Genomic DNA, 21,746 nt, shown 5'->3' on the forward strand with positions numbered 1-21,746 from the left:
TTTTTTGATTGAGGACTTGATGGCTCGCTTGCAGTAGTCCAACGTTTTTCCACAGAATGAAATATAAAACTTGCGGTTTCTTGAACAAGAGTACAAAAAAACATTCGTCGTTGTGGCTAATTGGGGGTCTGAATATGTTTTCTGATTAGCTTGAAAAATGTATGTTGTTGATTTGTTAACTAAATGTAGAATGACATTGAAACAAAATGAACGAGAGCCCGAACAGAGGAAGTCGATGGCCAGTGTTTCAAGGGCACGTGTACACCGATGCTGACGCACCGATGGACATCAATTGTATTACAAAGGTCGAGGATAGTGTCTTGCACTCTAAGTATTGACGAATACATATCAAATTTCATACGTATTATGAGCATAGCGCTTTACCGTGTAGTATAGTGATGCATGTGGATGGACTGCAAAATACAGAATCCTATCGTGCGCACCTTAATTATCAATAGAGCAGCGTTCCGGTGGTCAGAGTCTTTGTGGTTATGTACAAATATTTATGTATTTATATTCAGGTTCACTGTTTAGATGTTAAGGTATTTTCACGTGTTTTAGAAGGGCTGCCTTTTTTTCGAGCATTAATCAAAATCGCGTATGTTCACAGTATAGCTAACCGTATCTTTAACAGATAAGTATTCACAGCCTGTTGCTGATTGTATTGGATAATGCAATGTAATTGTGTGTGTGTGTAAATCGTAGAAAGTACCGCCTCTCCATTCATCGGTGGGTTTTCAGCCAGTCGAACCATCTCTCTTATAACCAGCCGAGGAGGAGGAGGGGAGGGTACCATCGTGGTACCTTGGCCAGCGAGCCAGAAGGGAGAACAGATGGAGGATGATGGTTCACTGCACAGATGACGCTTAGTTGGGCCAATGCAAAGAATATGAAAGTTGGCATTGTTGAGGCCTTCACGTGGATGCCTCGGACAACCGTTGTTGTCCTGCCCCCGCACCTGCGATGAGCACGTTTGGTTACCTACGTTGCGAAAAAAGTTCAACATATATACAACAGTTACAGTATGAGGAGGTAACAATGTCCCAATGGTGGCGTCTGGGTGTATACTCTGAACAATAATCGTACTGATTATATTGTGATAATACGCAGTAATGACAGATGGTAATGGTGATAATTTCTGCCTGATGATTATGGTTGGTGAATGATTATGGCCATAATTTGCTCTTCATAGCATACATGGAGAAGGACATTACCCGAAACGTCGCCTATTGTATCTATTCTCTTTCAAGGCAGTGTTATTGATGAATGTGTTTTTGTTATTTATTTGTGCAGTTTTACCAAATTATAAATACATTCGTGGTCAGTTTTAAAATGCATACGTTGCCATGCAGTTCTGCTTATTCGGTATACAAATCATCATAGCTCGCTTATAAAAGGGGTTAGTCACTGGGTGGTAATATGCAAAGATGGTCATTGATATATATCACACTTTATGGGAGTAATGGTGGTGCTGTGACGCAACGCGTAGCTACACAGACCGTAAACAAACCACATACTTCCTGGATACAGAACGACTGTACCTTTGTGTTAAGCGAGCTAAGACGGCGCACTATTGAACACAATCAACACGTCCTGCCTGAATCGTACATATTTTGAAAGAAAACAGTCTTTGCCAGTGTGTCACCGTGGCAATGGTTATCACGAACCCCCTGTTGTGCAATGCTTGTTGCGGCATCGATCATTTCAGTCTTGAAAAAGAGTAATCGTTTTGTCTGCCAAGGTAGCCACTTTCGGTGGCACAACTAAGCAGGACTGTAGATTCGGTGAACTTTGTTGGACACGTCGGCTGTGCCACGCGTAATTTATCACAGCGTTTCCATGTAGCCACGGGATGCTTAATTGCACATCAGCCACATCAGGTTACCGAAATCAATTTGTCATTACATTCATGCTACATATGTATGACATTAGGGCTTAATTGCTGTAACAAAGATTAGCATATACAGTTAATATATCACTTGATAGGGAAAAAAGGACTCTAAACTATTGCTTTAATTCATGGATTTGCAATGTTGCTTCAGATAATTGTTTTTAGCATCACAATTTTGTTTGTATTTCAGTCACATACAAAGCTTGTTGTGACTTGTCCGTTACAGTGAGTGGAGGTTAAAATTCAACGCCATTAAGAAAATTGTCTTTTCCACAATTTGTCTCATGCCATATGAGTGTATTGCACCTTTGTGATGTAAGAGTGTTTTCCGTGTCTTTCAGTGGTTAAAGATATGCCAGCGTACACTAAAGGTGTATTGTGGGTGACAATTATTACCACATTGATTCTCCACCTTTAGTAACACTTCAGTTATTTGAATTCGTATAAAGAGTTGGTGTTAAAGTGGGTCATCTTACCACTAATTATTTTCACCTCTGAATAATTAATATAAGTTTCATAGTTTACAGCACTTTGTCAATATACTATTGGATGAACGCCTCCCATACATGTTGGTCATGGGCAGGGGTTAGCAACCTGCAGCTTCGGAGCTGCATGCGTCCCTTTATGAACTGCTTTGTAACATTATTTATTAAGAACCATCGTCTAATATTCACATGCATTGCGGTTCTTAAAATATTGAGGTTTTTTGTTGCAAAGTAAAAAAAATGTCTCTCCTTGTTAATAGTGGTGGCCGACCCCTTGTTATGGGGGTTGTTTGATCATGCTTCACCAAGCTGGTCAGCGTGGTTTGGTGAAAGGGGCCCGTGACCCATTCAAATATCATTCACTACTGATGTTAGCCATCGCTAGAAATAGAAGTCAATCATTGTACCACTGTTCGTCTCTTTATTATTACATTATTAATTGATTCAATTTGTTTACTCTACTGCTATGTATTACTTTGGTTTAACACTTAGGCTTTCACAACAGCAACAGGATTTCACCACAACTCTGGGTCTCCGTCTGATGATGCCAGTTGTAATTACTGGCGAAACGTCGTCCTCATATTGTACATGTTGTGGGTTTACTCTTCAATACACCGGTGTGCTGTACTCGTAACGAATTGACATGCTATGTTTATGTGACAACCTTACTAATTGGCTGTGGTGGGTTTTAACAACACAATTATCCATAATATAGTTTTTTTTGGGTTAGATCGCGAAAATATAAATGTGTCGTTAAACCCGCCACCACCTGACACAGCCAATTAGTAAGGTTTAGCACAAAACGTGCCAATTCGTTTATATTTACGCGATCTAACCCAAACACCTCTGATGTATTACTTAATTTGCTACCATGACTTCTACCTTGGTCAGGATCAATGGGCGCTCACATAGTTATAAGTACACATTTTGCTTGCTTTATTATTGTTGTATCAGTATAAGAGTTGTGCTCTTTAATTATATGTTAAGCTGATATTAAGGCCCTACCTTGATTGCTTTGAAGACCTGAGTTGCTATCCTGGTTCGAGGAACACATGCCAGTAAGATACTCAGTGAGAGATGAAACAAAATGTGCTCCCTTCACCAACCGGCACTGACCAGCGTGGTGTCAGCATCCCCCCCCCCCAAACTATTGCTGATAATGATGACATGACAGGTTCTACCTGAGGGATTTTTTGCGCTGTGGGTGAGAGAATGATCTTTGCAAAATGATATATTATTTGAATATTTGCTAGCTCCTTTATAAAAGCTGCTTTACAAGGGTTATGAGTGGTTCAATGAGGGTAGCTAAAAGTGATATCGTGAATTGGAATGGGGTATGGGGAGGGAGGTTAGTGGGTTCGGGAATTACGGGGTTACCTAGGGATGTAGGGAAGGATGGGCCAGGGAGAAGAGGTGGGTGTTTGGTAAGGAGCAGAAACTCGACAGGGAGGAGGGTACCTCTCGCTTCATGTGGAGGGGAAGTTTGGGGGGCAAGTAGGGAAAAAGAGTGGAAATGGGATTGTGCACAAGGAGAGGGGGGGGTAATAGAAGAAATTAAAAGTGAAGCGGACGGGAGTGGACATAAAACGAGAGACAATCCTGGTGTAATGCTGCATATTTTGTTACAATTAGAACCTTTTTTCTACTGGACAGCTCATGATGGTACATGTAGATTGTTCCACATTGGCTTTATTGACTTTCTGGAAAATCACTTAATTAAGCTTCATGTATGTTATAAGGAGGCTTGAAGGTGCTTGTTTTATTGAACGTATTTAAACAGCAGTTATATTATGCTAAGCACACACGCACACATAAGGATTAGCATTTGTTACTGAATGTTCACATATAAGGTTTTCTAGTTCCCCTCGACCAGTCTACCTCTGCTCATGTTTACAGTTAACAGTTTTTACTTTTTCTCCTCTTTTAATCTGGCGTGCCTCAATTAGTGCACTTTTTATGCAAATGATACATCCGGGCCAGGGAGTCAGGTGATGTCAGGGGGAATATTGCCGAGTATATTTTTCTTGTGTCAGTGCAGCTAAGTATAATTAAGTTCGGCCTGTGCTTTATTTGCCGTGATTGGCTTTTGCTTATTTTGGTGACCTAGGTCACACTTGCAAATTAGACCATCATGGTCTTGTGACTTTTGACAACAACAATATGAGAACAAGATAGGAGTGCAAAGTATAGGAAAGGTAAACAAATACAACTAAACTCTTTTTTTATCTTAGCAGTTAATGCCCAATGAGCTATTCGCTTCTTTTTCAGAAGCCACCTGGCCACGACTTGGTACCGTGAATTACGTTCTGCACTGTTCCCAACCAACGTTGTACCGTGATGCATTGCACAGTCCCTATGATCACTGTTTCATTGCTTTCATGGCTTTATTTTGGTGATTTCGAAACGTTTTTTGGTTTGGCCATGTTTGTTTGTTGTAGTACGGAGTAAGACTGATGGCCTTAATCTAAGTTGTCTTGTGGTTGTTGTTTGACTTGCATCCCACTGGGCTTTTTTCACACAGCGTTGGTGTACCGTGCTTTTTCTGCAATATTTTGCTGTCTTTTCTTGGATTTTCTGTTTGCACTTTGTCACATAGTCACTTTAAGATGTTTTCTTGTTCATGTTTTTGTTTTTTGTTTGTTGCGGTTGCATCCGATCCAAGAGCCGAATGGCTCACAGGGCTATACCTAATAAATAAACTTGAACTTGATTAACTTTAAATTTGACCAGAAATTGTATATTCTTAAAGCTCACAATGTGTTATATGAGCTGTATGTAAGAATACATAACATTTCTTAGTGTTTATATATTATGGATTCATATGACCCCTATAGCCACATTTTTTAAATTATTTACCATTTTACCTGGAAAGCCTCACTGTTTGACCAATACCAGTGACATTGTAACCAGTGGCCTGTACTTTAACCAAACATGAAACTCATTGTCTTGAATCTAATTATGATCTTAAATCACAACCATTAATCGAATCAACAGGGACAGTGATTCAGTATAGCCTTAGTGTTTGCTATAATATGGTTGTGAATAGCCTTCAAGTTTGATTTGTAATAAGAAAAATATTTAGATAAAGTAGGAAATCCAGTTGGGCATGTATAATTTCTAAACACTTCGTGATTTCAGAGGGCGGTGGTGTTTTTATGCTAAAGGTATAATTACTGTCATAGTTGTATTTTTATTTGGAAGAGGCTGTACCATGGTGACAGCACATGATGGAATGTATTATGCCTTTTGATGACGGCTATGAAGGGTAAACACTCACAGTGGAGTCGATACACTTTGGGCACGTTTCTTTTTACAGTTGTCCTCTTCAGGGCCATGAGGTCAAGCTCTGCCTACATTTTTGCTCTATCAGTATTGAGACTTGGCCGATTAGGCATCAGTCCCAATAATGGTCAAGGGTGAGACATTGTTCTGCAGAGATGGTTGGATTTGGCTGTAAAACAGATACAAAAAACCTAAATAAACCGAACAGGTCATTCATGTCAACGGATCAATTTTGTTGTCAATAACTTCTGTTGCGGTTAGGTTATGTCTTCGAAGGTCATGTAATTGGACTTTTTTTGGAATCCCAATTAGCCATTTCTTTCCCTGAAAGCAGTGTTTTATATATACTGACAGTTGGTAGTTATCAAGGAAACTATTTTTGTACTGCCTGTTTTTGGCAACAAAGGTCACACGTAATATTAATTTTAATGTTTCTTATGAAGTCACCTAGTTCTTTGTACAGTAAACCATTTGACTTGCTGTTGGCCACACCGTTTTAGCTTCACATTTAGAATTAAGATTCCCAACATCGGTGGCAAATTATATCTGAACTAGTTTTGCACCCACCATTTTCCCTCCATCAAGCCACAGTTACCAGTGTGGTGAAGAAGTCAAACAACTCCCACCATCGACACATCATGGGGAGGCCTTGATCCTGCAGTAGATTTATAAATGGCTGTAAATTATGATTCACAACATATTGTGCAGTTGCTATATTCCTCACTATCGGCACCGCATGATCATTTCCGCACTCTCGCTTTCCCCCAGAGGAGTTTGTGGCGCACGGGAGCGACGTTTCGTGTCTGGCTCTCGGCCGCAACTCTGGCCGCGTCATGACAACGGGCGGTGAGGACCACAAGGTGAACCTGTGGGCCGTCGGCAAGCCCAACTGCATCATGGTACGTGGCCTGCAGACGTTACGATCTTGCTCTGTATTTGTCAGCTGCGTCGGTGTTGTAACAGTGAACGTGTGTATGTACGTTGCACTTCTTTAGCACCGTACATAGCTGACTGCGCTAATCGGAGGAGTGGGGATGGGCATCAAACTAAACGGACAAAAAAACATGCAGAGTTTGTTAACATCTGTGATGGGACACGTGTTAAAACCAATACGTTATGCCAATATTTCCCTGCAGTGATATCAGTTCAAATGTGTTTTTTAAGCCACTGCATCAGGCAATGTTTATACTGCGCCTTTTATAAAAATGCCTTCCAATGCGTCATGTAGTGAATAGAGATGAAATGATGTTATTGTGCATTGCACTAGCAAAAAGACAAATGACATTCTGTGCAATGCAGTATAAACATGAGAAAGAGACATAATTATCCAAAGAACGCTGCTAGAAAGTAAATGTATATAGCACAAGGCAGGCGCAGAGATGGTAAAACATAACTATAAACTCTAGTTTCCATTTTAAAATGCAGTCGCAAGTGTTGGCCGATTGTGTCATGTTTTGCATGGTATTGAATGATCCATGTTGTTAAATTGTTTATGTGCTTAGGTACCAAGTTGGTGAACAGATTGAGGTCATATTTTTGTGTCGCTTTCGTTGCAGTGTGACGTAATGGTTAATAATAAATGGTGGAAGTCTTGTTTTACAAATACCGACGCAACGAATTGTTCACCATCATGACAGGATTTGCGCCGGTCAAACACGGTTTGTGTGACGATTTCTCTGAATCCAAATTCACAGTGACAGGCTAATCAATGTATGACTGCTGCATCATGGAGGTGTTGCCCACGGGGGTGGTTCTGGCTTGTCAGTTGCCTTGCTCGCTCCAAATGTAACCCGTGACAGATTCTGCAGCGTTTTTACATGCCTTGCATACCCAAATTTGAGTTGTCGATAGCAAAATTAGATAATAATATTGATGCAAGTGTTCTATGGGTATCAGTAAATATTGTTAATAATTTAAAAGCAAGGCTTCATAATATTATTCTCATGTTTAGGTATGACAGTGTACTTGACACATCATTTATATTTCTGCTGTCCAGTCGATGTGTCTCTCCTTTCATTGACAGGAAACTCGCTGCCAAAGCGTACATATATACAATTATTTCTTCCATATCATTCAGGCTTTCTGTTCATCTTAAGGGGTCAATTCAGTGTCCACACAGTGCAGGGTATGAGTCGGCCCTGGATTATTCAGCATACCAAGTCAGGTGTGGCCAACGTGCACTGCTTGTAAATATTCCATTCGTTCAGTCAATTGTATTGACACTCCCCGATGTCTGCTGGCTAGAAAAGGGGTTGATTCATTTTGTTCCACATTGTGGATTTTAAATTGAGCGATTATTTTTCCCCATGCCTGAAAATGTCACTTCTGGTAAACGTCAAGATGTCGGAGTGGCTCAACGACTGAGCAGGCTAACCACACTTTTAAAGTCTACCCAATTGTTGTTAAGCTGAAGGCCATATTGCAGTGCGAATAAGAATCCATAAAGGAGTTCAACATTTGTACAGTTCAACATTCGTACATACATACTCTGACTTTTGAATGCAAGGGCTGTGGCAATTACGTTGTATAATTGTAGTAGTGATGCTGAGGACACAATCCTTGTGTTGATAGCTAGAAATTGTCAAATATAGAATAAATATCCTGCGTGCATTTTTGTTTCTTTTTTGTGTCCCTGTGTTTTAACATCACATGCTCCCTGTCCCATGTGTTTGCGTGTGTAGGAATGTCTTTCTGTTTACCTTTGTAGCGTTTTAACGTATTATTATCAACTTGTGTGTTCTAAAATGTACAAGTGGTTTTTATCGTCCTCTTGTGGTTGCCTAGCGGCATTTGCTCCACCTTGCTTAATGATTAATGGCCATGTGTGCAAGGGAGTGGACGTGTGTGCAGATTAACTGGCAGTGTTTCAACACTTAAGAGTTTTGTTTTTCCAACATTAAATGTCATACATCAGGAGATGCAAAATCACAAACCCATTGGTTACCACTGTGACTGCAGCTGTCTTGCTGGAATGTTAAAAGCCTTCCTATGCTTTCTGTTTCCGTGATCTGGAGCGTCGGTGCCTGTATTTGCATACGTTTGCCTATGTTTTCAGGTGAATGCTTGCATGCATTTAAACCTATTGTTTACATACAGTATATGTGTGTGTTTATGCTCAGTGTGGCCGGTGCAGTGTTTAACATACTATTCTTACTCCTGGTAACCCGGATTCAATTGTTGGCCAAGCATGTTACGGATGGAAATTGATATTTAATCCTCTTCTGGGCCTCCTTTCCATATGTCGACTTTGCCCAAAATGTATACCTAGTATGATGCAAAGAACACGAGCACGAAGGAGACAAGAGTGTTGAAGCATAAATTTTGACCTCACCACAACCGTGTTCCATACCCACCTTAACCACTTGTTTTGACTACATTGAGTATTTTTCTCAGCGTCTTATCTCATTATTTTATGTATTCGTTCGGTTGCCGAACAAATACGTTATAAGGTCGCACTCACTACACACAAAGTGCTTGCTGCACATGAACCACAATACCTTGCTGATATCAAGGAGCATAAACCGTCACGCGAATTATAGTCATCCTCACAGTGGCTTTTGGCTAGCCACCGAACAAAGATGGTCACTGCATCACGCGCTTTCAGATGCGCTTTTGTAGCCGTCTGGAACGCTCTTCCTTGCAATATTAGGAAGCCACTGGAGCTATCCACTCGGTGAGGCCGACACATGAACACGTTGTAAAGAGGCCGCAACTGGTTGCCCCTTCAATTCTGCATCTATGCGCTTTTAAATCATCTAGATTGAAAACTAATTTCTTTAAAACTGCTTTTTGTGTTTAATTTGTTGTCCTTTCCCCGCACCTCCGATTAGCACGGTTGGCTACGTACGGTGCAAAAGAAGTTCAACATACATAAATTCACCCGTACATCTTTCCCCACCGAATATGCATTTGCCGCCTGCACGCTGTGTTTCTAACAGAGCCTGTCGGGGCACACGTCCCCAGTGGAGTGCGTGCGGTTTAAGGACACGGAGGAGCTGGTACTCGCCGGGTCGCGGTCGGGCGCTCTCAAAATCTGGGACCTCGAGGCCGCCAAGAGTAAGTGTCCACCTTCCTCGTGCTGGGCCACCAAAATTAATTCGTCGACATCTCTTCTTAGGCGCGCAAATGAAGGTGTCGTCAAATGGACTGGCATTCAGTTTATCTTTCTGTTAGTAGCGGTGTACTTGAAGAAGAAATTTTCCGAGCCAAGAAAAGATGTAATTGTTTTGACTGAATTTATCTATTGTTGCAAGCCATAATATTCTCCAGAAGGCAGCCAGACCAAAACATCTACATATTTCTTACAAGTTACTTAACAAAAACAGTCTGTTAATATTTAAATTAATATCTTATTTAATGTATAATTTCACAGAAGCAAACCTTTTCTACTTTATAGTCAAGAAAGGCTCGTTGAGTCAGTTTTTATTTATTTTAAGAAGGTCCTAACTTCGTAATGGGCACTTATTTTGAGTATTGTTGCATGTGAGTGGAAGCCAGAGTGTCAGGAGAGTTCATACTTACAAGGAGCTAGTCTGTCTCATTTATTAGTCTTAGGTAATGACATTTTCACAATATTTAAAAGCAAGGTATAATTGTTCGTAAAATCAGTGGCCATATTTTAAACGTGTAAAACAAAAAGCTGTTTTTGAACTAAATATAGCCTCAAACCAGTGCTGTGACGCTGTGAATCCAAGTAATCAATTTGTGTGCACTGAGCTTTAATGCAGAAAATTCAACTGTCAAGCCAGGCATTCGATCATACATGGCCTCAGCACCTGCCTTAGCCACACGGGGAGGGGGGTGGGGACCATCGTGTTGCTAACGCCTCGCTTTGTGCTCCGTGCGTGCCGCGTGGTTGCCCTCCGTAGTTGTGCGGACGCTGACGGGACACAAGTCGAGTGTACGGAGTCTCGACTTTCACCCGTATGGGGAGTACGTCGCCTCTGGCTCACTGGACACCAATGTCAAGGTGTGATGCCTCTGTCCGCTTGTGTGAAGCTGAGCGATGGTTTTTTTATAATGTCGATTTGTCGTATGAGCTGCTGTGTGTTACCAGGCTGCTGCAGAGAGTCTTAATCCATAACTCACGCAGCCTTCCCAGTATGATACCACCACACTGAGTCCTCAGCCCAATATGTTAAAACAAATCTGATTAATTAATATATCTATTAAGATCAATGATCTTTTTTGCGATGGAAGTCTGCATAAGCATATTTGTGTAGGATCATATTTATTATCCAGTATGTTGACAGGATATATCATTTTCTAAATAAACCAATGGCCATGAATATTGGTTTGCTTCTCATGAATGACTTGAACATTGAGCTATCTGCTTCATCCATCATTGTGATTGACAACATGGTAAATTAATGGACTGCACCTGGTAAAATAAAGCCTTCTGCCTCTTCCAACTCACCTGGCTTGCAGTGCCTGCTCTCTGGTATCCTGTGCACTTGTATTCTGTATGCACTAGGCTTCAGAGTTCATATTCCTACTGTTGCTGTCATTTATCCTATTGGTAATGTGTTGCGGCCTCTGGCGGTCACTGCACTTGGAGAGGGAATAGCCTGTGTTGGAGGTACAGGCAGTGGTCTTTTTGTCACCAATCTGGCATTCGAGCTGAATTTGAACCGAATATTCTGCCAGTCGCGTATAGCTGTCACAGCAATGAATGTTGCATGACTGGTTTGAAATTGCAACGTTAACAATAAAAAGTAATGTTTTTCACAGCTCTGGGACATCAGGCGCAAGGGATGCATATTCACCTACAAGGTAAGATTCAACAGTTTAGCTCTAATCTAGATTTGAAGTTTTCGTGACTGCTGGGATCCATACTCTTTTGTTCTTTCGGTAAAGTCACATAGGAATAAAATTAATTTAATCACGACGTTTTGGGCGCAACACAAGCGTCCGTCATCAGGTGGGACAACCACAGCAAGAAACAATTGCTGAAGTTTAGCTCTCTTTTTTTGTCGAAATGCGGAGCATGTCCTGCCAGTCATCTTTAGCTGACTTTTGTCAGGGTAATGTATCAGTTAAGATGAAACTCGGAGGCTCTCAAAGGGCTGAGCATCATAATGCGTTGGTATATTTACGTGAATAAAAAAAAGCCTGCCGTCATGAATAAGAGAAGATTATAATTGATGTGGGCTTCATGTATTTGAGGACTTTTATGTTTAAAATAATGAATAATATGTAAATACATAACGAACTTTCCACCTTTTGGGAAAATCTTGTGAAAGCTATACCCATTCCATATCTTACTTTCTGATCACTGTAATTTTCCCATTGGTTGGCCTATCTGAAAAGCAACAGTGTTTGACTACACAGAAAAAAGCATTTTTTACATTTTGTACAAGATTCGAGCGGTAACGGTGCACTTCCCACATCAAATCATTATCAAAGTCACAAAAAGCGTGACTTGAAGTCAGGATTTGGGACGGCGTGTGCCAAATCACCTGTGGATGCACTGCATCAGAGAGGAGGTTGGCTTATACGGCTGCCAACTTAGCAGTAGACCATGGACCCACATCAAATAATCAGTGGGGGGTTTAAAATCCTTGCATCACCGCTACACACAATGGGTAACTCCAAAGGAAATGTCCCGCATCCATATTGTGGCCCCAAGAGAGGCACTCTGTCCTCTGCCATTGCTACCAGCACAGAGTTTGAAGTTCATATCGCATGGCTTTTTTTTTTATTAACCCCAAAGGGGTGCACCCTTGGAGAATCATGGTGGACCCTGACATGCAGAAGTGGTAGTGTCAAATGCTCCATCATGGTCATTTAGCTTTTATAATTTACATAAGGTAACATGTTTTTTTTCTCCACCATGTTTTTTTTTTAAATTACATTAAGGTCACAGCTGAGATATCACAGTGCTCTTCACATTAGGCTGCAGTTGTGTAAGTGAAATGGGCAGAGTGTGGGTGGGGGGGGGGAGTAAAGGAGCATAAAGAACATTTTGTGAGTTTGAGGCAGTGCACTTAGTTAATGAATTTGAGATTTTAATCCGAGGTTTTCTTGTGCAATATTTCTAGAAAACTGATGCTCGCTCGTGGCTCCGTCGTCCAGAAGGTGGCAGCAGTGCCCTCTGTACGAGCCTAACTGTCTCGTTGACATTGCCTCGTCTCCTCTCTCCCCCCTCCCTGGCCACCATGCCACAGGGCCACACAGACTGTGTTAACTGCTTGCGGTTCAGCCCTGATGGGCGTTGGATCGCATCTGCTGGCGAGGATGGGACAGCCAAGGTACCAGCAGCTCGCACAGTCGCTGGAATCAAGAGTGCTAGTGCCTAAGAGTCTTGCTCCCTCTTTTCGGTTTGAATTCTACTGTTTAAGAATGTCCTGCTTTGGTGCGTAGTGTAAGTAGGATGCGTGCAGTTATTTGTGTATTTTATGGAAGTCGGTGGGCTGCTACAAACCTGGCAACATGGTCACAGCTCATGTTATTGTCAACTCAGCCTCAAATCGGTTGCTAGTGCCATGTGTAAGCATCATCACTGGGGAGACAAATGTGGTCAGGTGTGGTGCTCGCCATACCACCCCCCCTTGTGTGCCATTCAGGCTTGGTGATTCCATCAGAACTTGGCCCAAAGTCTGTGAAAGGCTATATGAGGATCAATTTTTTTATGTTCAGAAATGATGGCTTGAATATTGGCGTACTACTCAATGGCCCACATGACCTAGTTTCGATACGTGGCCACACCACGATCGGTCTTCTTAGTCAGGAAAGGGTACCTGGTATAATGAGGCAACATGATTACTGGCGAGACGACAGATGGTGGTACCATTGCTTCACATCGTGTGCTCGACTGGACTTCAACATCCGTGTCCTCAATAGAGCATTATGAAAAATGTATTATGCAATGACCTACACTGTTAATATTCACATTATTACTTGGGTTAATGTGATGTTTAAATTGTGCCAATTCCTGAATGCAATATTGTCATGTATTATATACATAATGAATTATTACTTAATCCTGAGCAGTACTAATTATAGGTGGCCCAATAGGCCAAGGTCAGTGCCATACATTTGTGACTTTCTCTACAGATGAACATCGCTTACCCGAACACGACTGCAATATACGCAGTAGGATTCATGACACTTCCTTTTAAGTTTTAATTGGTCTAGGTAATTTATAATGATTGAAATTCGACTGGTAAAAACTGGTGGATGGTTAAATTGTATTTATGGCTGCCGCACGCATTAGACATGCTGTCAGGTGGATTTTAAAAGGAAGCGGAAAAAATTAAATACATTCCTCGCAAATTGCAACTGTAAAATATATATTTAATACACAGTCCTAGACACTTCATTATTGCGAAGGTCACACATTTTTTGCAACGAAATTGTTTTTTCAATTGTCCACCCAAGTGCGCATTGAGGAGTTTACCTCCCATTTCAGTCCCACGTGTATTTACTGTACCCCCCCCCCTCATCCTTCTATTGTGGAGGTATGATCCCAACCATGAATAGTTAATGTATCATGGGGGCACATCTGCATTTGTGCTATAAATGTTGCAAGCTTTGAAAAGCAACTCGGAGCGAGGAAAGCGTGCGTGTATGAAAATTTAATGATGCTGGGTCTCCTCGGATCTGAATTTCCATACTGTACGTGAAAATGACCCTTGTGGAAAGGAGACGTAACATAAAGCATAACACTCGGCAGCACACGGCAGTATTTATGGATTAAAAAAAAAATCGTTATGTAAGGGTGTTTTTATTTCACCTAAATAATGGGTTTATTGGAAGTGATAGATATGCTTGGGAAGGATTCATTTTTCGCCCTTTTTGCTCTCCCAGCGTTTACAGTAATAGTTCTCTGGGGCATCGTGATTTAATAATAATGATGGCTATTTTGAACCTTCAGCAGCCTCGCTGAATCACAAGACTTTCAGGAGGTTACTGCATTGGGATGTTTGGTTAATACCAGGAATGAGTGTTTGGCTTGTGGGAGGAAAAGATAAAACCGATGCCGTTAACACATGGTAACGTTGGAGGTTACCCATACAAGTCCTAACCAGGCTCGACACTGCTTAGCTTCTGAGGTCATATGATCAGCTGCTTTTAATACGAGTTGGTGTTATATTCAAAATTAATTCGCTTACATATTCTACAGAGTATAATGTGGCCCTCGACGGTCTTTGAAAATGTACAAGCATAATGATTTGTTTTCCTTTATTGCTGCAACCTGATGTAGGGAGTTCCCATGCAATCAGGACCAGCCATATCTAGTAATGCACTGCTCCATCATCATCATCGGAGCTGATAATTGTAAACCTAAGCAAGATAGCCATTTATTTAAAGTGGGGGGGGGTGGGGTTGACAAAATAACATGTGCAAGTATAACATTTCACAACTGGAGTTTTTTGTGTGTGCTATCATTGATGATTATTCTGACACCATACAACACACCACATTTGGCAACCTGGTTTCACTTTATATGGACTCAAACCCAAAGACCTTGGTGGTGCTGGATCACATACTGGAACGTGGGCAGTTTAATTCGTATTATCCCCACGAGCCACTCGGTCACCTCCATTTGGTGCACAGTATTGATTGGTATGCTGAATGAATGATTGAACGTGGCAATGATGTCTAGGTGTGTGTCTGTGTGTGCATGTGTGGCGAGTGGTAGTGTCATGCACCGCGCTACGAACCCGGGAACCCGAGTTCAATTCCCGCTCATGGCCAACACAGGTGATGCATATCTGAATCGTTCCTGGGCCTCCCCTGGGTCGACACGGCCTCAAATGAGTACCTGGTGCGGGAGTGTGACAATCGCCACTGGGGAGACAAAGGCGGCCAGGCGTGGTGCTGACCACTCACCTCCTTCGAGTGCTGTGCTATAAGGGAGATTTTTGTGTTTGGTGTTACAGCTTTGGGACCTGACTGCTGGCAAGCTGCTGTACGAGTTTACAGATCACATGGCTGCTGTCAACTCACTGGAGTTCCACCCCAACGAGTTCTTGCTTGTCACGGGCAGTGCCGACAGGTGGGGCTTTTACAGCACGCAGAGCTGCTCTGCTCGGCAACTCTTCCCTCGTTTATAGTTTTGTTTTTCTCTCCTGATATTTGGCAGTGTATCGTCGTAACGGAACGTTTATGAACGTGAAAAAATGCGCAACTTTTAGTGATGCTGATTCAATAGGACGTGTGAATGGTGGAGTACTGGGGCTATTGGCAAAAGCGGAGTTTTATTTTGTAAATTTGCTGTCCACATTTATCTTCATGTAATAGCCCAAAGACAATATAGCATTAGCCTTTGAGCTCAGTTATTTTTTGCAGTTTTTTATAAATAAATAATTTTCTATCAATGTGATGGATAGAAATACTATCGGCCATTGTTTATACGTAAAACATTTTATTGCTACCGTCTGTTGCTGTTGTATCATTCAATAGTTTTCAAATGTTTACGTGTTGTGTTTAGTCTGTGTACAGTATTATCTATTGTCTAAAATAATTTGTTGGAGAATAAAGCGGCTGAATTTGTTTGTGTTTGTCAGGACGGTGCGATTCTGGGACCTTGAAAAATTTCAATTGGTTAGCGCCTCGGAAGGGGAAGCTTGCGGTGTCAGGTACCCGCACCATTAACATCCACCCGTACCATACAGGCACACACTAACGCTGTCAGAAAGTAACACCCAACCCATCCATACAGTGAGCATCAACGCAGGGGACACTGGCACAAAGTATGCCCACACCTCGGCCACCCCTACCCTGGGATCACGTGGAATGCGGAATTCGACTTTCCTCTATTTTTGTGCATGCACATTGCACTTTTAAATGTGAGCTAACACCCGCTCTACAGTCGGTGAAATTCCCCATCAACTAGAAATGTCACCGGCAAATAACAATAAAATGCCATGACCAGCTATTCCCCTTGCACAGCCATTACAGGGAACGCACAACAGTGTACGATCTCAATAATAATAACTTAGATTTATAAGGTGCCCTTAAATAATGGGTCTCAGAGGGCTATGCATATAAAGGAAGGGCAATAAGCGAGAAGTAACCGGGGAGAGAAAGACTAAAGAGAGGAGAGAGATCACTAGAGAGAGAGGGGGCCTTGTTAAACAGCTGGTGGAATCTTCAGCCGGGAATTGGTCTCCATCAACGGCGAGTTCCTGCCCTCCCAAATGCGAGGGAATTCTGGGTATCGTGCAGACAAAAGCCCGGTGGTCACCCCAGGTTCGAAGCCTGGAGCCCAGTTACGCTGAGTAGGTCGCAATCGGTCGATCTTAGAGATTTGAGTGGAGTGTGTAGCTGTATCAACTCCTGGATGTAGAGTGGCGAATAGCCCATTTAAAGCCTCGAACACAAATAGGAGAATCTTAAACTCCAATGCAGGTTTGAACTGGAAGCTAATTTTAAGTGGGGGCATAATTTTGCATCGCAGTTAATCTTAACTACAAGCCTAAACTGGTTAAAAGTAATTATTCCTAATAAGGGTAGATGGTTGCATATGTATTCTGTTGTATATTTACTGATGGCTAAAAGCAGTGGATAGACACACTCATCAGCATCCGTCACGACCCAGCTGTACCACAATCTGTCTCACTTACATTGACCAATCTCACAACCCTGTATGCACAGTGGTCATGTGTTGTGTCTTCTGTCCTTTTGCGGCCATTCTATCGATAGTCGTCAAACAACTATAATCCTTTTCGTTATGTGTCCTGTCAAATCCCACTTACATGTTTTAATGGTCACATTGCATTCTTGCCACGGTGTTTAAAAATGTCGCACTTTCATTAGGGGCCTGTGAAAATCAGTGTTGTTAAACGATCTTTGGCTACATAAACAGGTGGTTCCCCTGTGTCTTCGTGTGTGCGCTCCGATCACCTCTGCGGCCTAGGTGCGTGCTGTTTAACCCGGACGGCTCATGCCTATTCAGCGGCTCCCAAGACATGATGCGCGTCATGGGATGGGAGCCCTTCCGCTGCTTCGACTCGCTGCACGTGGGCTGGGGCAAGCTGGCTGACCTTTCCATCCTCTCCAACCAGCTGGTGCGAGCTTCCAACCAGTTCCTGCCTCGATGCCCGATTGTACACGTGCCTGTCTTTACATATTAGTACCTTTATATGTGTGTGCCGAATGAAATGTCTGCCATCATGCCTACCTCTTGACAGATGTTCCATTGTATCATTGTTCATTATCATGGATATCGTTGCCACTGTTTTTTGCAGCTGTCTCTCCCCGCTTTCGTATTTTTGTTTGTTTTTCTCCTCGAGCATGCCTCCCTTTCGCCGCCAATTTCTCGAAAAATGTTCTAATATGTTAGCGGGACCCCCCCCCCCCCCCAATTCGTTCCTGTTCCCGCTGCGTGCAGATCGGCGCCTCGTTTCAAAAATCGACGGTGTCCGTGTACATCGTGGACCTGGCGCAGGTGAACAAAAGTGGCCTGGGCCTGCTCGCGGCGGACAGGCCAGCTGCCCCTCTCTCGCCCAACACCACGCCGTCGAGAGCAAACTACGTGCGCCCGCACACCAGCAGCTCCAAGCAGGCCAAGTATGTGGCCAGCGAGCAGGCAGCACTCAGTCCTGTCTCCTCAATGACGCGTGCAACGTCTGCCGTTAGAGCCGTCTCACAGTAGCTTTGGCCCATGGGATTCCCTGACAGTTCGATGCAGGTCGCTTTTAGCCCTGACACGTTGAGACGTCATGATATTTCATTCGCAAATCTCTGATCAGACAATGGACGTGTATCACACATTCAGAAACAATGTTCTGGAAATCAAAATTAAACCAAGTTGTTTGTTTAATGCTTGAAACAGGTTAATGTATGGTGGAGATAAAGTATGGATGCCTGATGTGAGTAGTGCCAAGTCCATGTACGTAGATTTTTAAACTGTTCATGAAACCATACAAATTAAGTTTTATACTTCGGTATTTCACGGTTTATACATATTTGTGTGTTTGCGTTAGGTTGTGTAATCTGATGATGCTGGATGTAATATCCAGAGAAATGTTGTTACTCATTTAAATGTTGTGAGATTACTCTCCCAACATCACCGGTGTACTGAAGCAGTAATAAATCTGGCACGTTTGTTCACGCGACACCTTTATTACTTACAATTTGTGTGAAAGAGGTTCCTTTCACGGTTTTGCACCACAGTAAACTTGGGAGGTTTGAGCGTGATATTCAAGTGACATGAAGGATGGATTCTTATGTTCATGAATTCTTGCGTTCTTTTATGTGAAATATATATAGAGCAAGCTTCTGTACGGCGGTACATAATGTTTAATCACTTGCACGCTTTTGAATGAGCTTGCGGTTGCACTGCAAGTGCTCAACAAAAATTCTATGTATATTGTTGTCTACTTTGCATTTGCATTCACTGCTCGCAATAAATTAACACATTCCCTTCTTCCCAGGATTCACAGAAATACTATAATAAATATTACGGAATTATAAATATTACAAAACGCAAACACGCAAGTGTGCTGGCTTTTTTAATTACCACAGTATAAAATAATTCATGCATGGGCATTTATTCGTTTTCTCTTTGGGACACACTACAAAAAATATGGATATGGGTAATGAAGTGATGCACCAAAAGATTAGGTTTGTTTTAGCGTGCATGTCTGTGTGTAAGTTAGGGGCATTTCACTACGAATCTGATGGCCTGAGTTTCATTCCCGCTCACGACCAGTAACAGTGGCGAATATTTGAACTGGTCCTGGACCTCCCCTAGGTCGACTCAGCCTTAAATTAGTACCTGGTGTGATATGTAAACATCATAAATGTGGAATCAAACGTGGCCGGGCGTGGTGTTGGTCACCCACCCGCTCGTGTGCCATGCCGCCCATATAGGTGCTCCACAACAGCACAGCCTACAGCAGACCAAGAGTCTGCGTCGGGCTCTGTGGGGAATGTGTGTCTTTGTGCGTATGTGTGCGTGTAAACAATGTGCAGCGAGATGAAAAGAGAACCAGAGCAGGAGGCACGAGGAGGAAACGGGGATGAAGAGGAAGAAGAATCTTCATCAGCAGAAATTACCAACCCTGACGAGTACAAGAAGATCTTCCAGCCCAGCCCAATGTTAGGTCAGTAGCGGTATGACCCACTGGCCCTTTGGGAGTTACACACCTTCAGCAGAAGTGGGGCCCGCGCACACTCTCAGACCGTATAGATAAAGGAAGGGAAAGTTTTGTTTGTTTTCTGCTCGCTTGCTTGCTCATTAATTTAATGACTGGTCGGAGGCTGGATTTCTTCACGTAATTTGTTAACGAGGAGAAAGGGCAATTCAATGGAGTGTGCCGGTGACCAGTGTGAATAATCGGTGGCAGTGGACATTGTGAAGTAGAACACCGTTCTTTGTTCTGGTTGGGGATAATTTTAGTTTAGAATACTTTTTGGCACTAAGAGGGAGTGGAGTTGAAATCGGTGCCAGTTCAGACTTGTTTGTGTATAAATATGGGCTTAAGCAAAGGATGAAAGCTACTAATGTGGTGTCATTGTGTACATATATTGATAATAATTTATTGAGGGAGTGTCGGATATCTTCATTAAATTGTATAATTGTGACAAGATTTTTGCGATCGAGTTCAGTCATAAAATGTTAAGAACATGACATTTTCATCAGGACAAAACCGTTAAAAGTAAAGTTTCATAATAATGATGTGTGAAACGATCTTGCGAGAAAATTAAAAGCCTAATGACCATATTTTTCAGACCGAACACCTCCCAAAAAAGCCGAACCCTTTCCTGCCCCTCCAGAGGAAGGTACTATAACAGTCCCATTTTGTGGACATACATTAGTTCACATGATGCTTTACCCAGTTTGGATGGGCTCACTAATAGTTAATCTGCATTCCACATTAAGGTGCTGTGTACGTGTATTCTTGCAGTGACCCGCTGTCATGTTTCGGTCAGCAAAGATCGATGCTTGCGTTTAAGATATAATCTTAACTCTCTATTTGTTCGGTTGATTGTTTAATCACATTGGCTGTGGTGGGTGTGTTGCGTCCACTTGCAGATGGACTTCTCGGGAAGAACGTTCTAGCTGTTGTTCATAATGACCGACCACTGACCAAAGCCAAGAGACAGGTACTTATCACACAGGGCAACCCTTGCTGAAGTAGATTTTCTAATTTTGTAACTAACCGTCATCAACTGCCGAATGGTATAATTGGCTGTTGCAAGACAGCTTGAATAGAACGTGAGCATGTGTACGTGTGGAGATAGTTAATGGTTTCACTTCTGTCATGCTCAAACACATTTGGTATTGCTCTGGAGTCGTCATTGAACATTGTTATTGATATTCCTTGATGTTGTTACGAAAGGTCCGTATGACTTTCAATTCTAACTTATACCATTGTGCCAACAACTGCTGCTTCTTCCAGCTGTTACAGCCATATGTTAATCAGTTTCATGGTGATAATGTCTAATTGCAAAAGTTACAATAGTGGCATCATCCAAGATCGTTTCTTATTTTAGGCTTCAACCATCTGCCAACTTAATGTTTCAATAAACATGCAGTCTGTTCCTGTATGTTTCAATTGTGCCTTGGAATTTCCATGAACAACCTTGGCAGCAAGCATTGCATCACCCTGTGCCAAAGAACTACCCAAGAAGATAACATCACAGAACTACTTTGCAGTAAATTCAATAAGTGGGAAGAAAGCGTAATTCAAAATAATACAAATAAATACATAGGCTTCTTATAATCGATTGGCAGTTCTTCCCACTTGCCCTATTATAGATGTGTTCATTGCATGCCAATAAAATAAAACATATTTTGTGTTTTTTTTTGTGTAGCCAGGCATAGCAAGTCTATGAAATCATCAACCCCACTTCACTTGAAAACCTAGTTTAACCACTGGCAGTTACCCAAATTCATACCCAGCATCTCAGCAGTGCCAGATTAAGGTTCTGACAGGGTGTTAGCCCCATTATCTTCATTTTGTTTTATGCCAGAAAGCTTCACTGGGTCTCCATACTTAATTTTTCGCATGGCCCTTCTTGGAATGTGTGGCCATTCCTTTTAGAGTAAAATTGTATTATTATGCAATGATTAATTATAATCTTGATATTTCTGTATCACCATCAATGAAATAAAATAGGCGTATGACAAAATG

At 42.1% G+C, this 21,746-nt stretch overlaps 1 protein-coding gene across 1 annotated transcript in view; it reads left to right on the forward strand.

The window, feature by feature from the left end:
- Window positions 1–21,746, forward strand: part of KATNB1 (katanin regulatory subunit B1) — a 44,702-nt gene that overhangs the window by 2,865 nt on the left and 20,091 nt on the right. Inside the window, exons 2-13 of the mRNA XM_078868585.1 lie at window positions 6,427–6,557; window positions 9,597–9,714; window positions 10,527–10,627; window positions 11,389–11,430; window positions 12,825–12,908; window positions 15,543–15,658; window positions 16,170–16,241; window positions 17,522–17,672; window positions 17,996–18,174; window positions 19,582–19,712; window positions 20,341–20,391; window positions 20,645–20,715. Of these exons, the coding sequence (XP_078724711.1) occupies window positions 6,427–6,557; window positions 9,597–9,714; window positions 10,527–10,627; window positions 11,389–11,430; window positions 12,825–12,908; window positions 15,543–15,658; window positions 16,170–16,241; window positions 17,522–17,672; window positions 17,996–18,174; window positions 19,582–19,712; window positions 20,341–20,391; window positions 20,645–20,715 (1,247 nt within the window). The remainder of the gene's footprint in view (window positions 1–6,426; window positions 6,558–9,596; window positions 9,715–10,526; window positions 10,628–11,388; window positions 11,431–12,824; window positions 12,909–15,542; window positions 15,659–16,169; window positions 16,242–17,521; window positions 17,673–17,995; window positions 18,175–19,581; window positions 19,713–20,340; window positions 20,392–20,644; window positions 20,716–21,746) is intronic.

This window comes from Lampetra fluviatilis, chromosome 26 (genome assembly GCF_964198595.1).
Source record: "Lampetra fluviatilis chromosome 26, kcLamFluv1.1, whole genome shotgun sequence".
In the NCBI taxonomy this organism is placed as follows: domain Eukaryota; kingdom Metazoa; phylum Chordata; class Hyperoartia; order Petromyzontiformes; family Petromyzontidae; genus Lampetra; species Lampetra fluviatilis.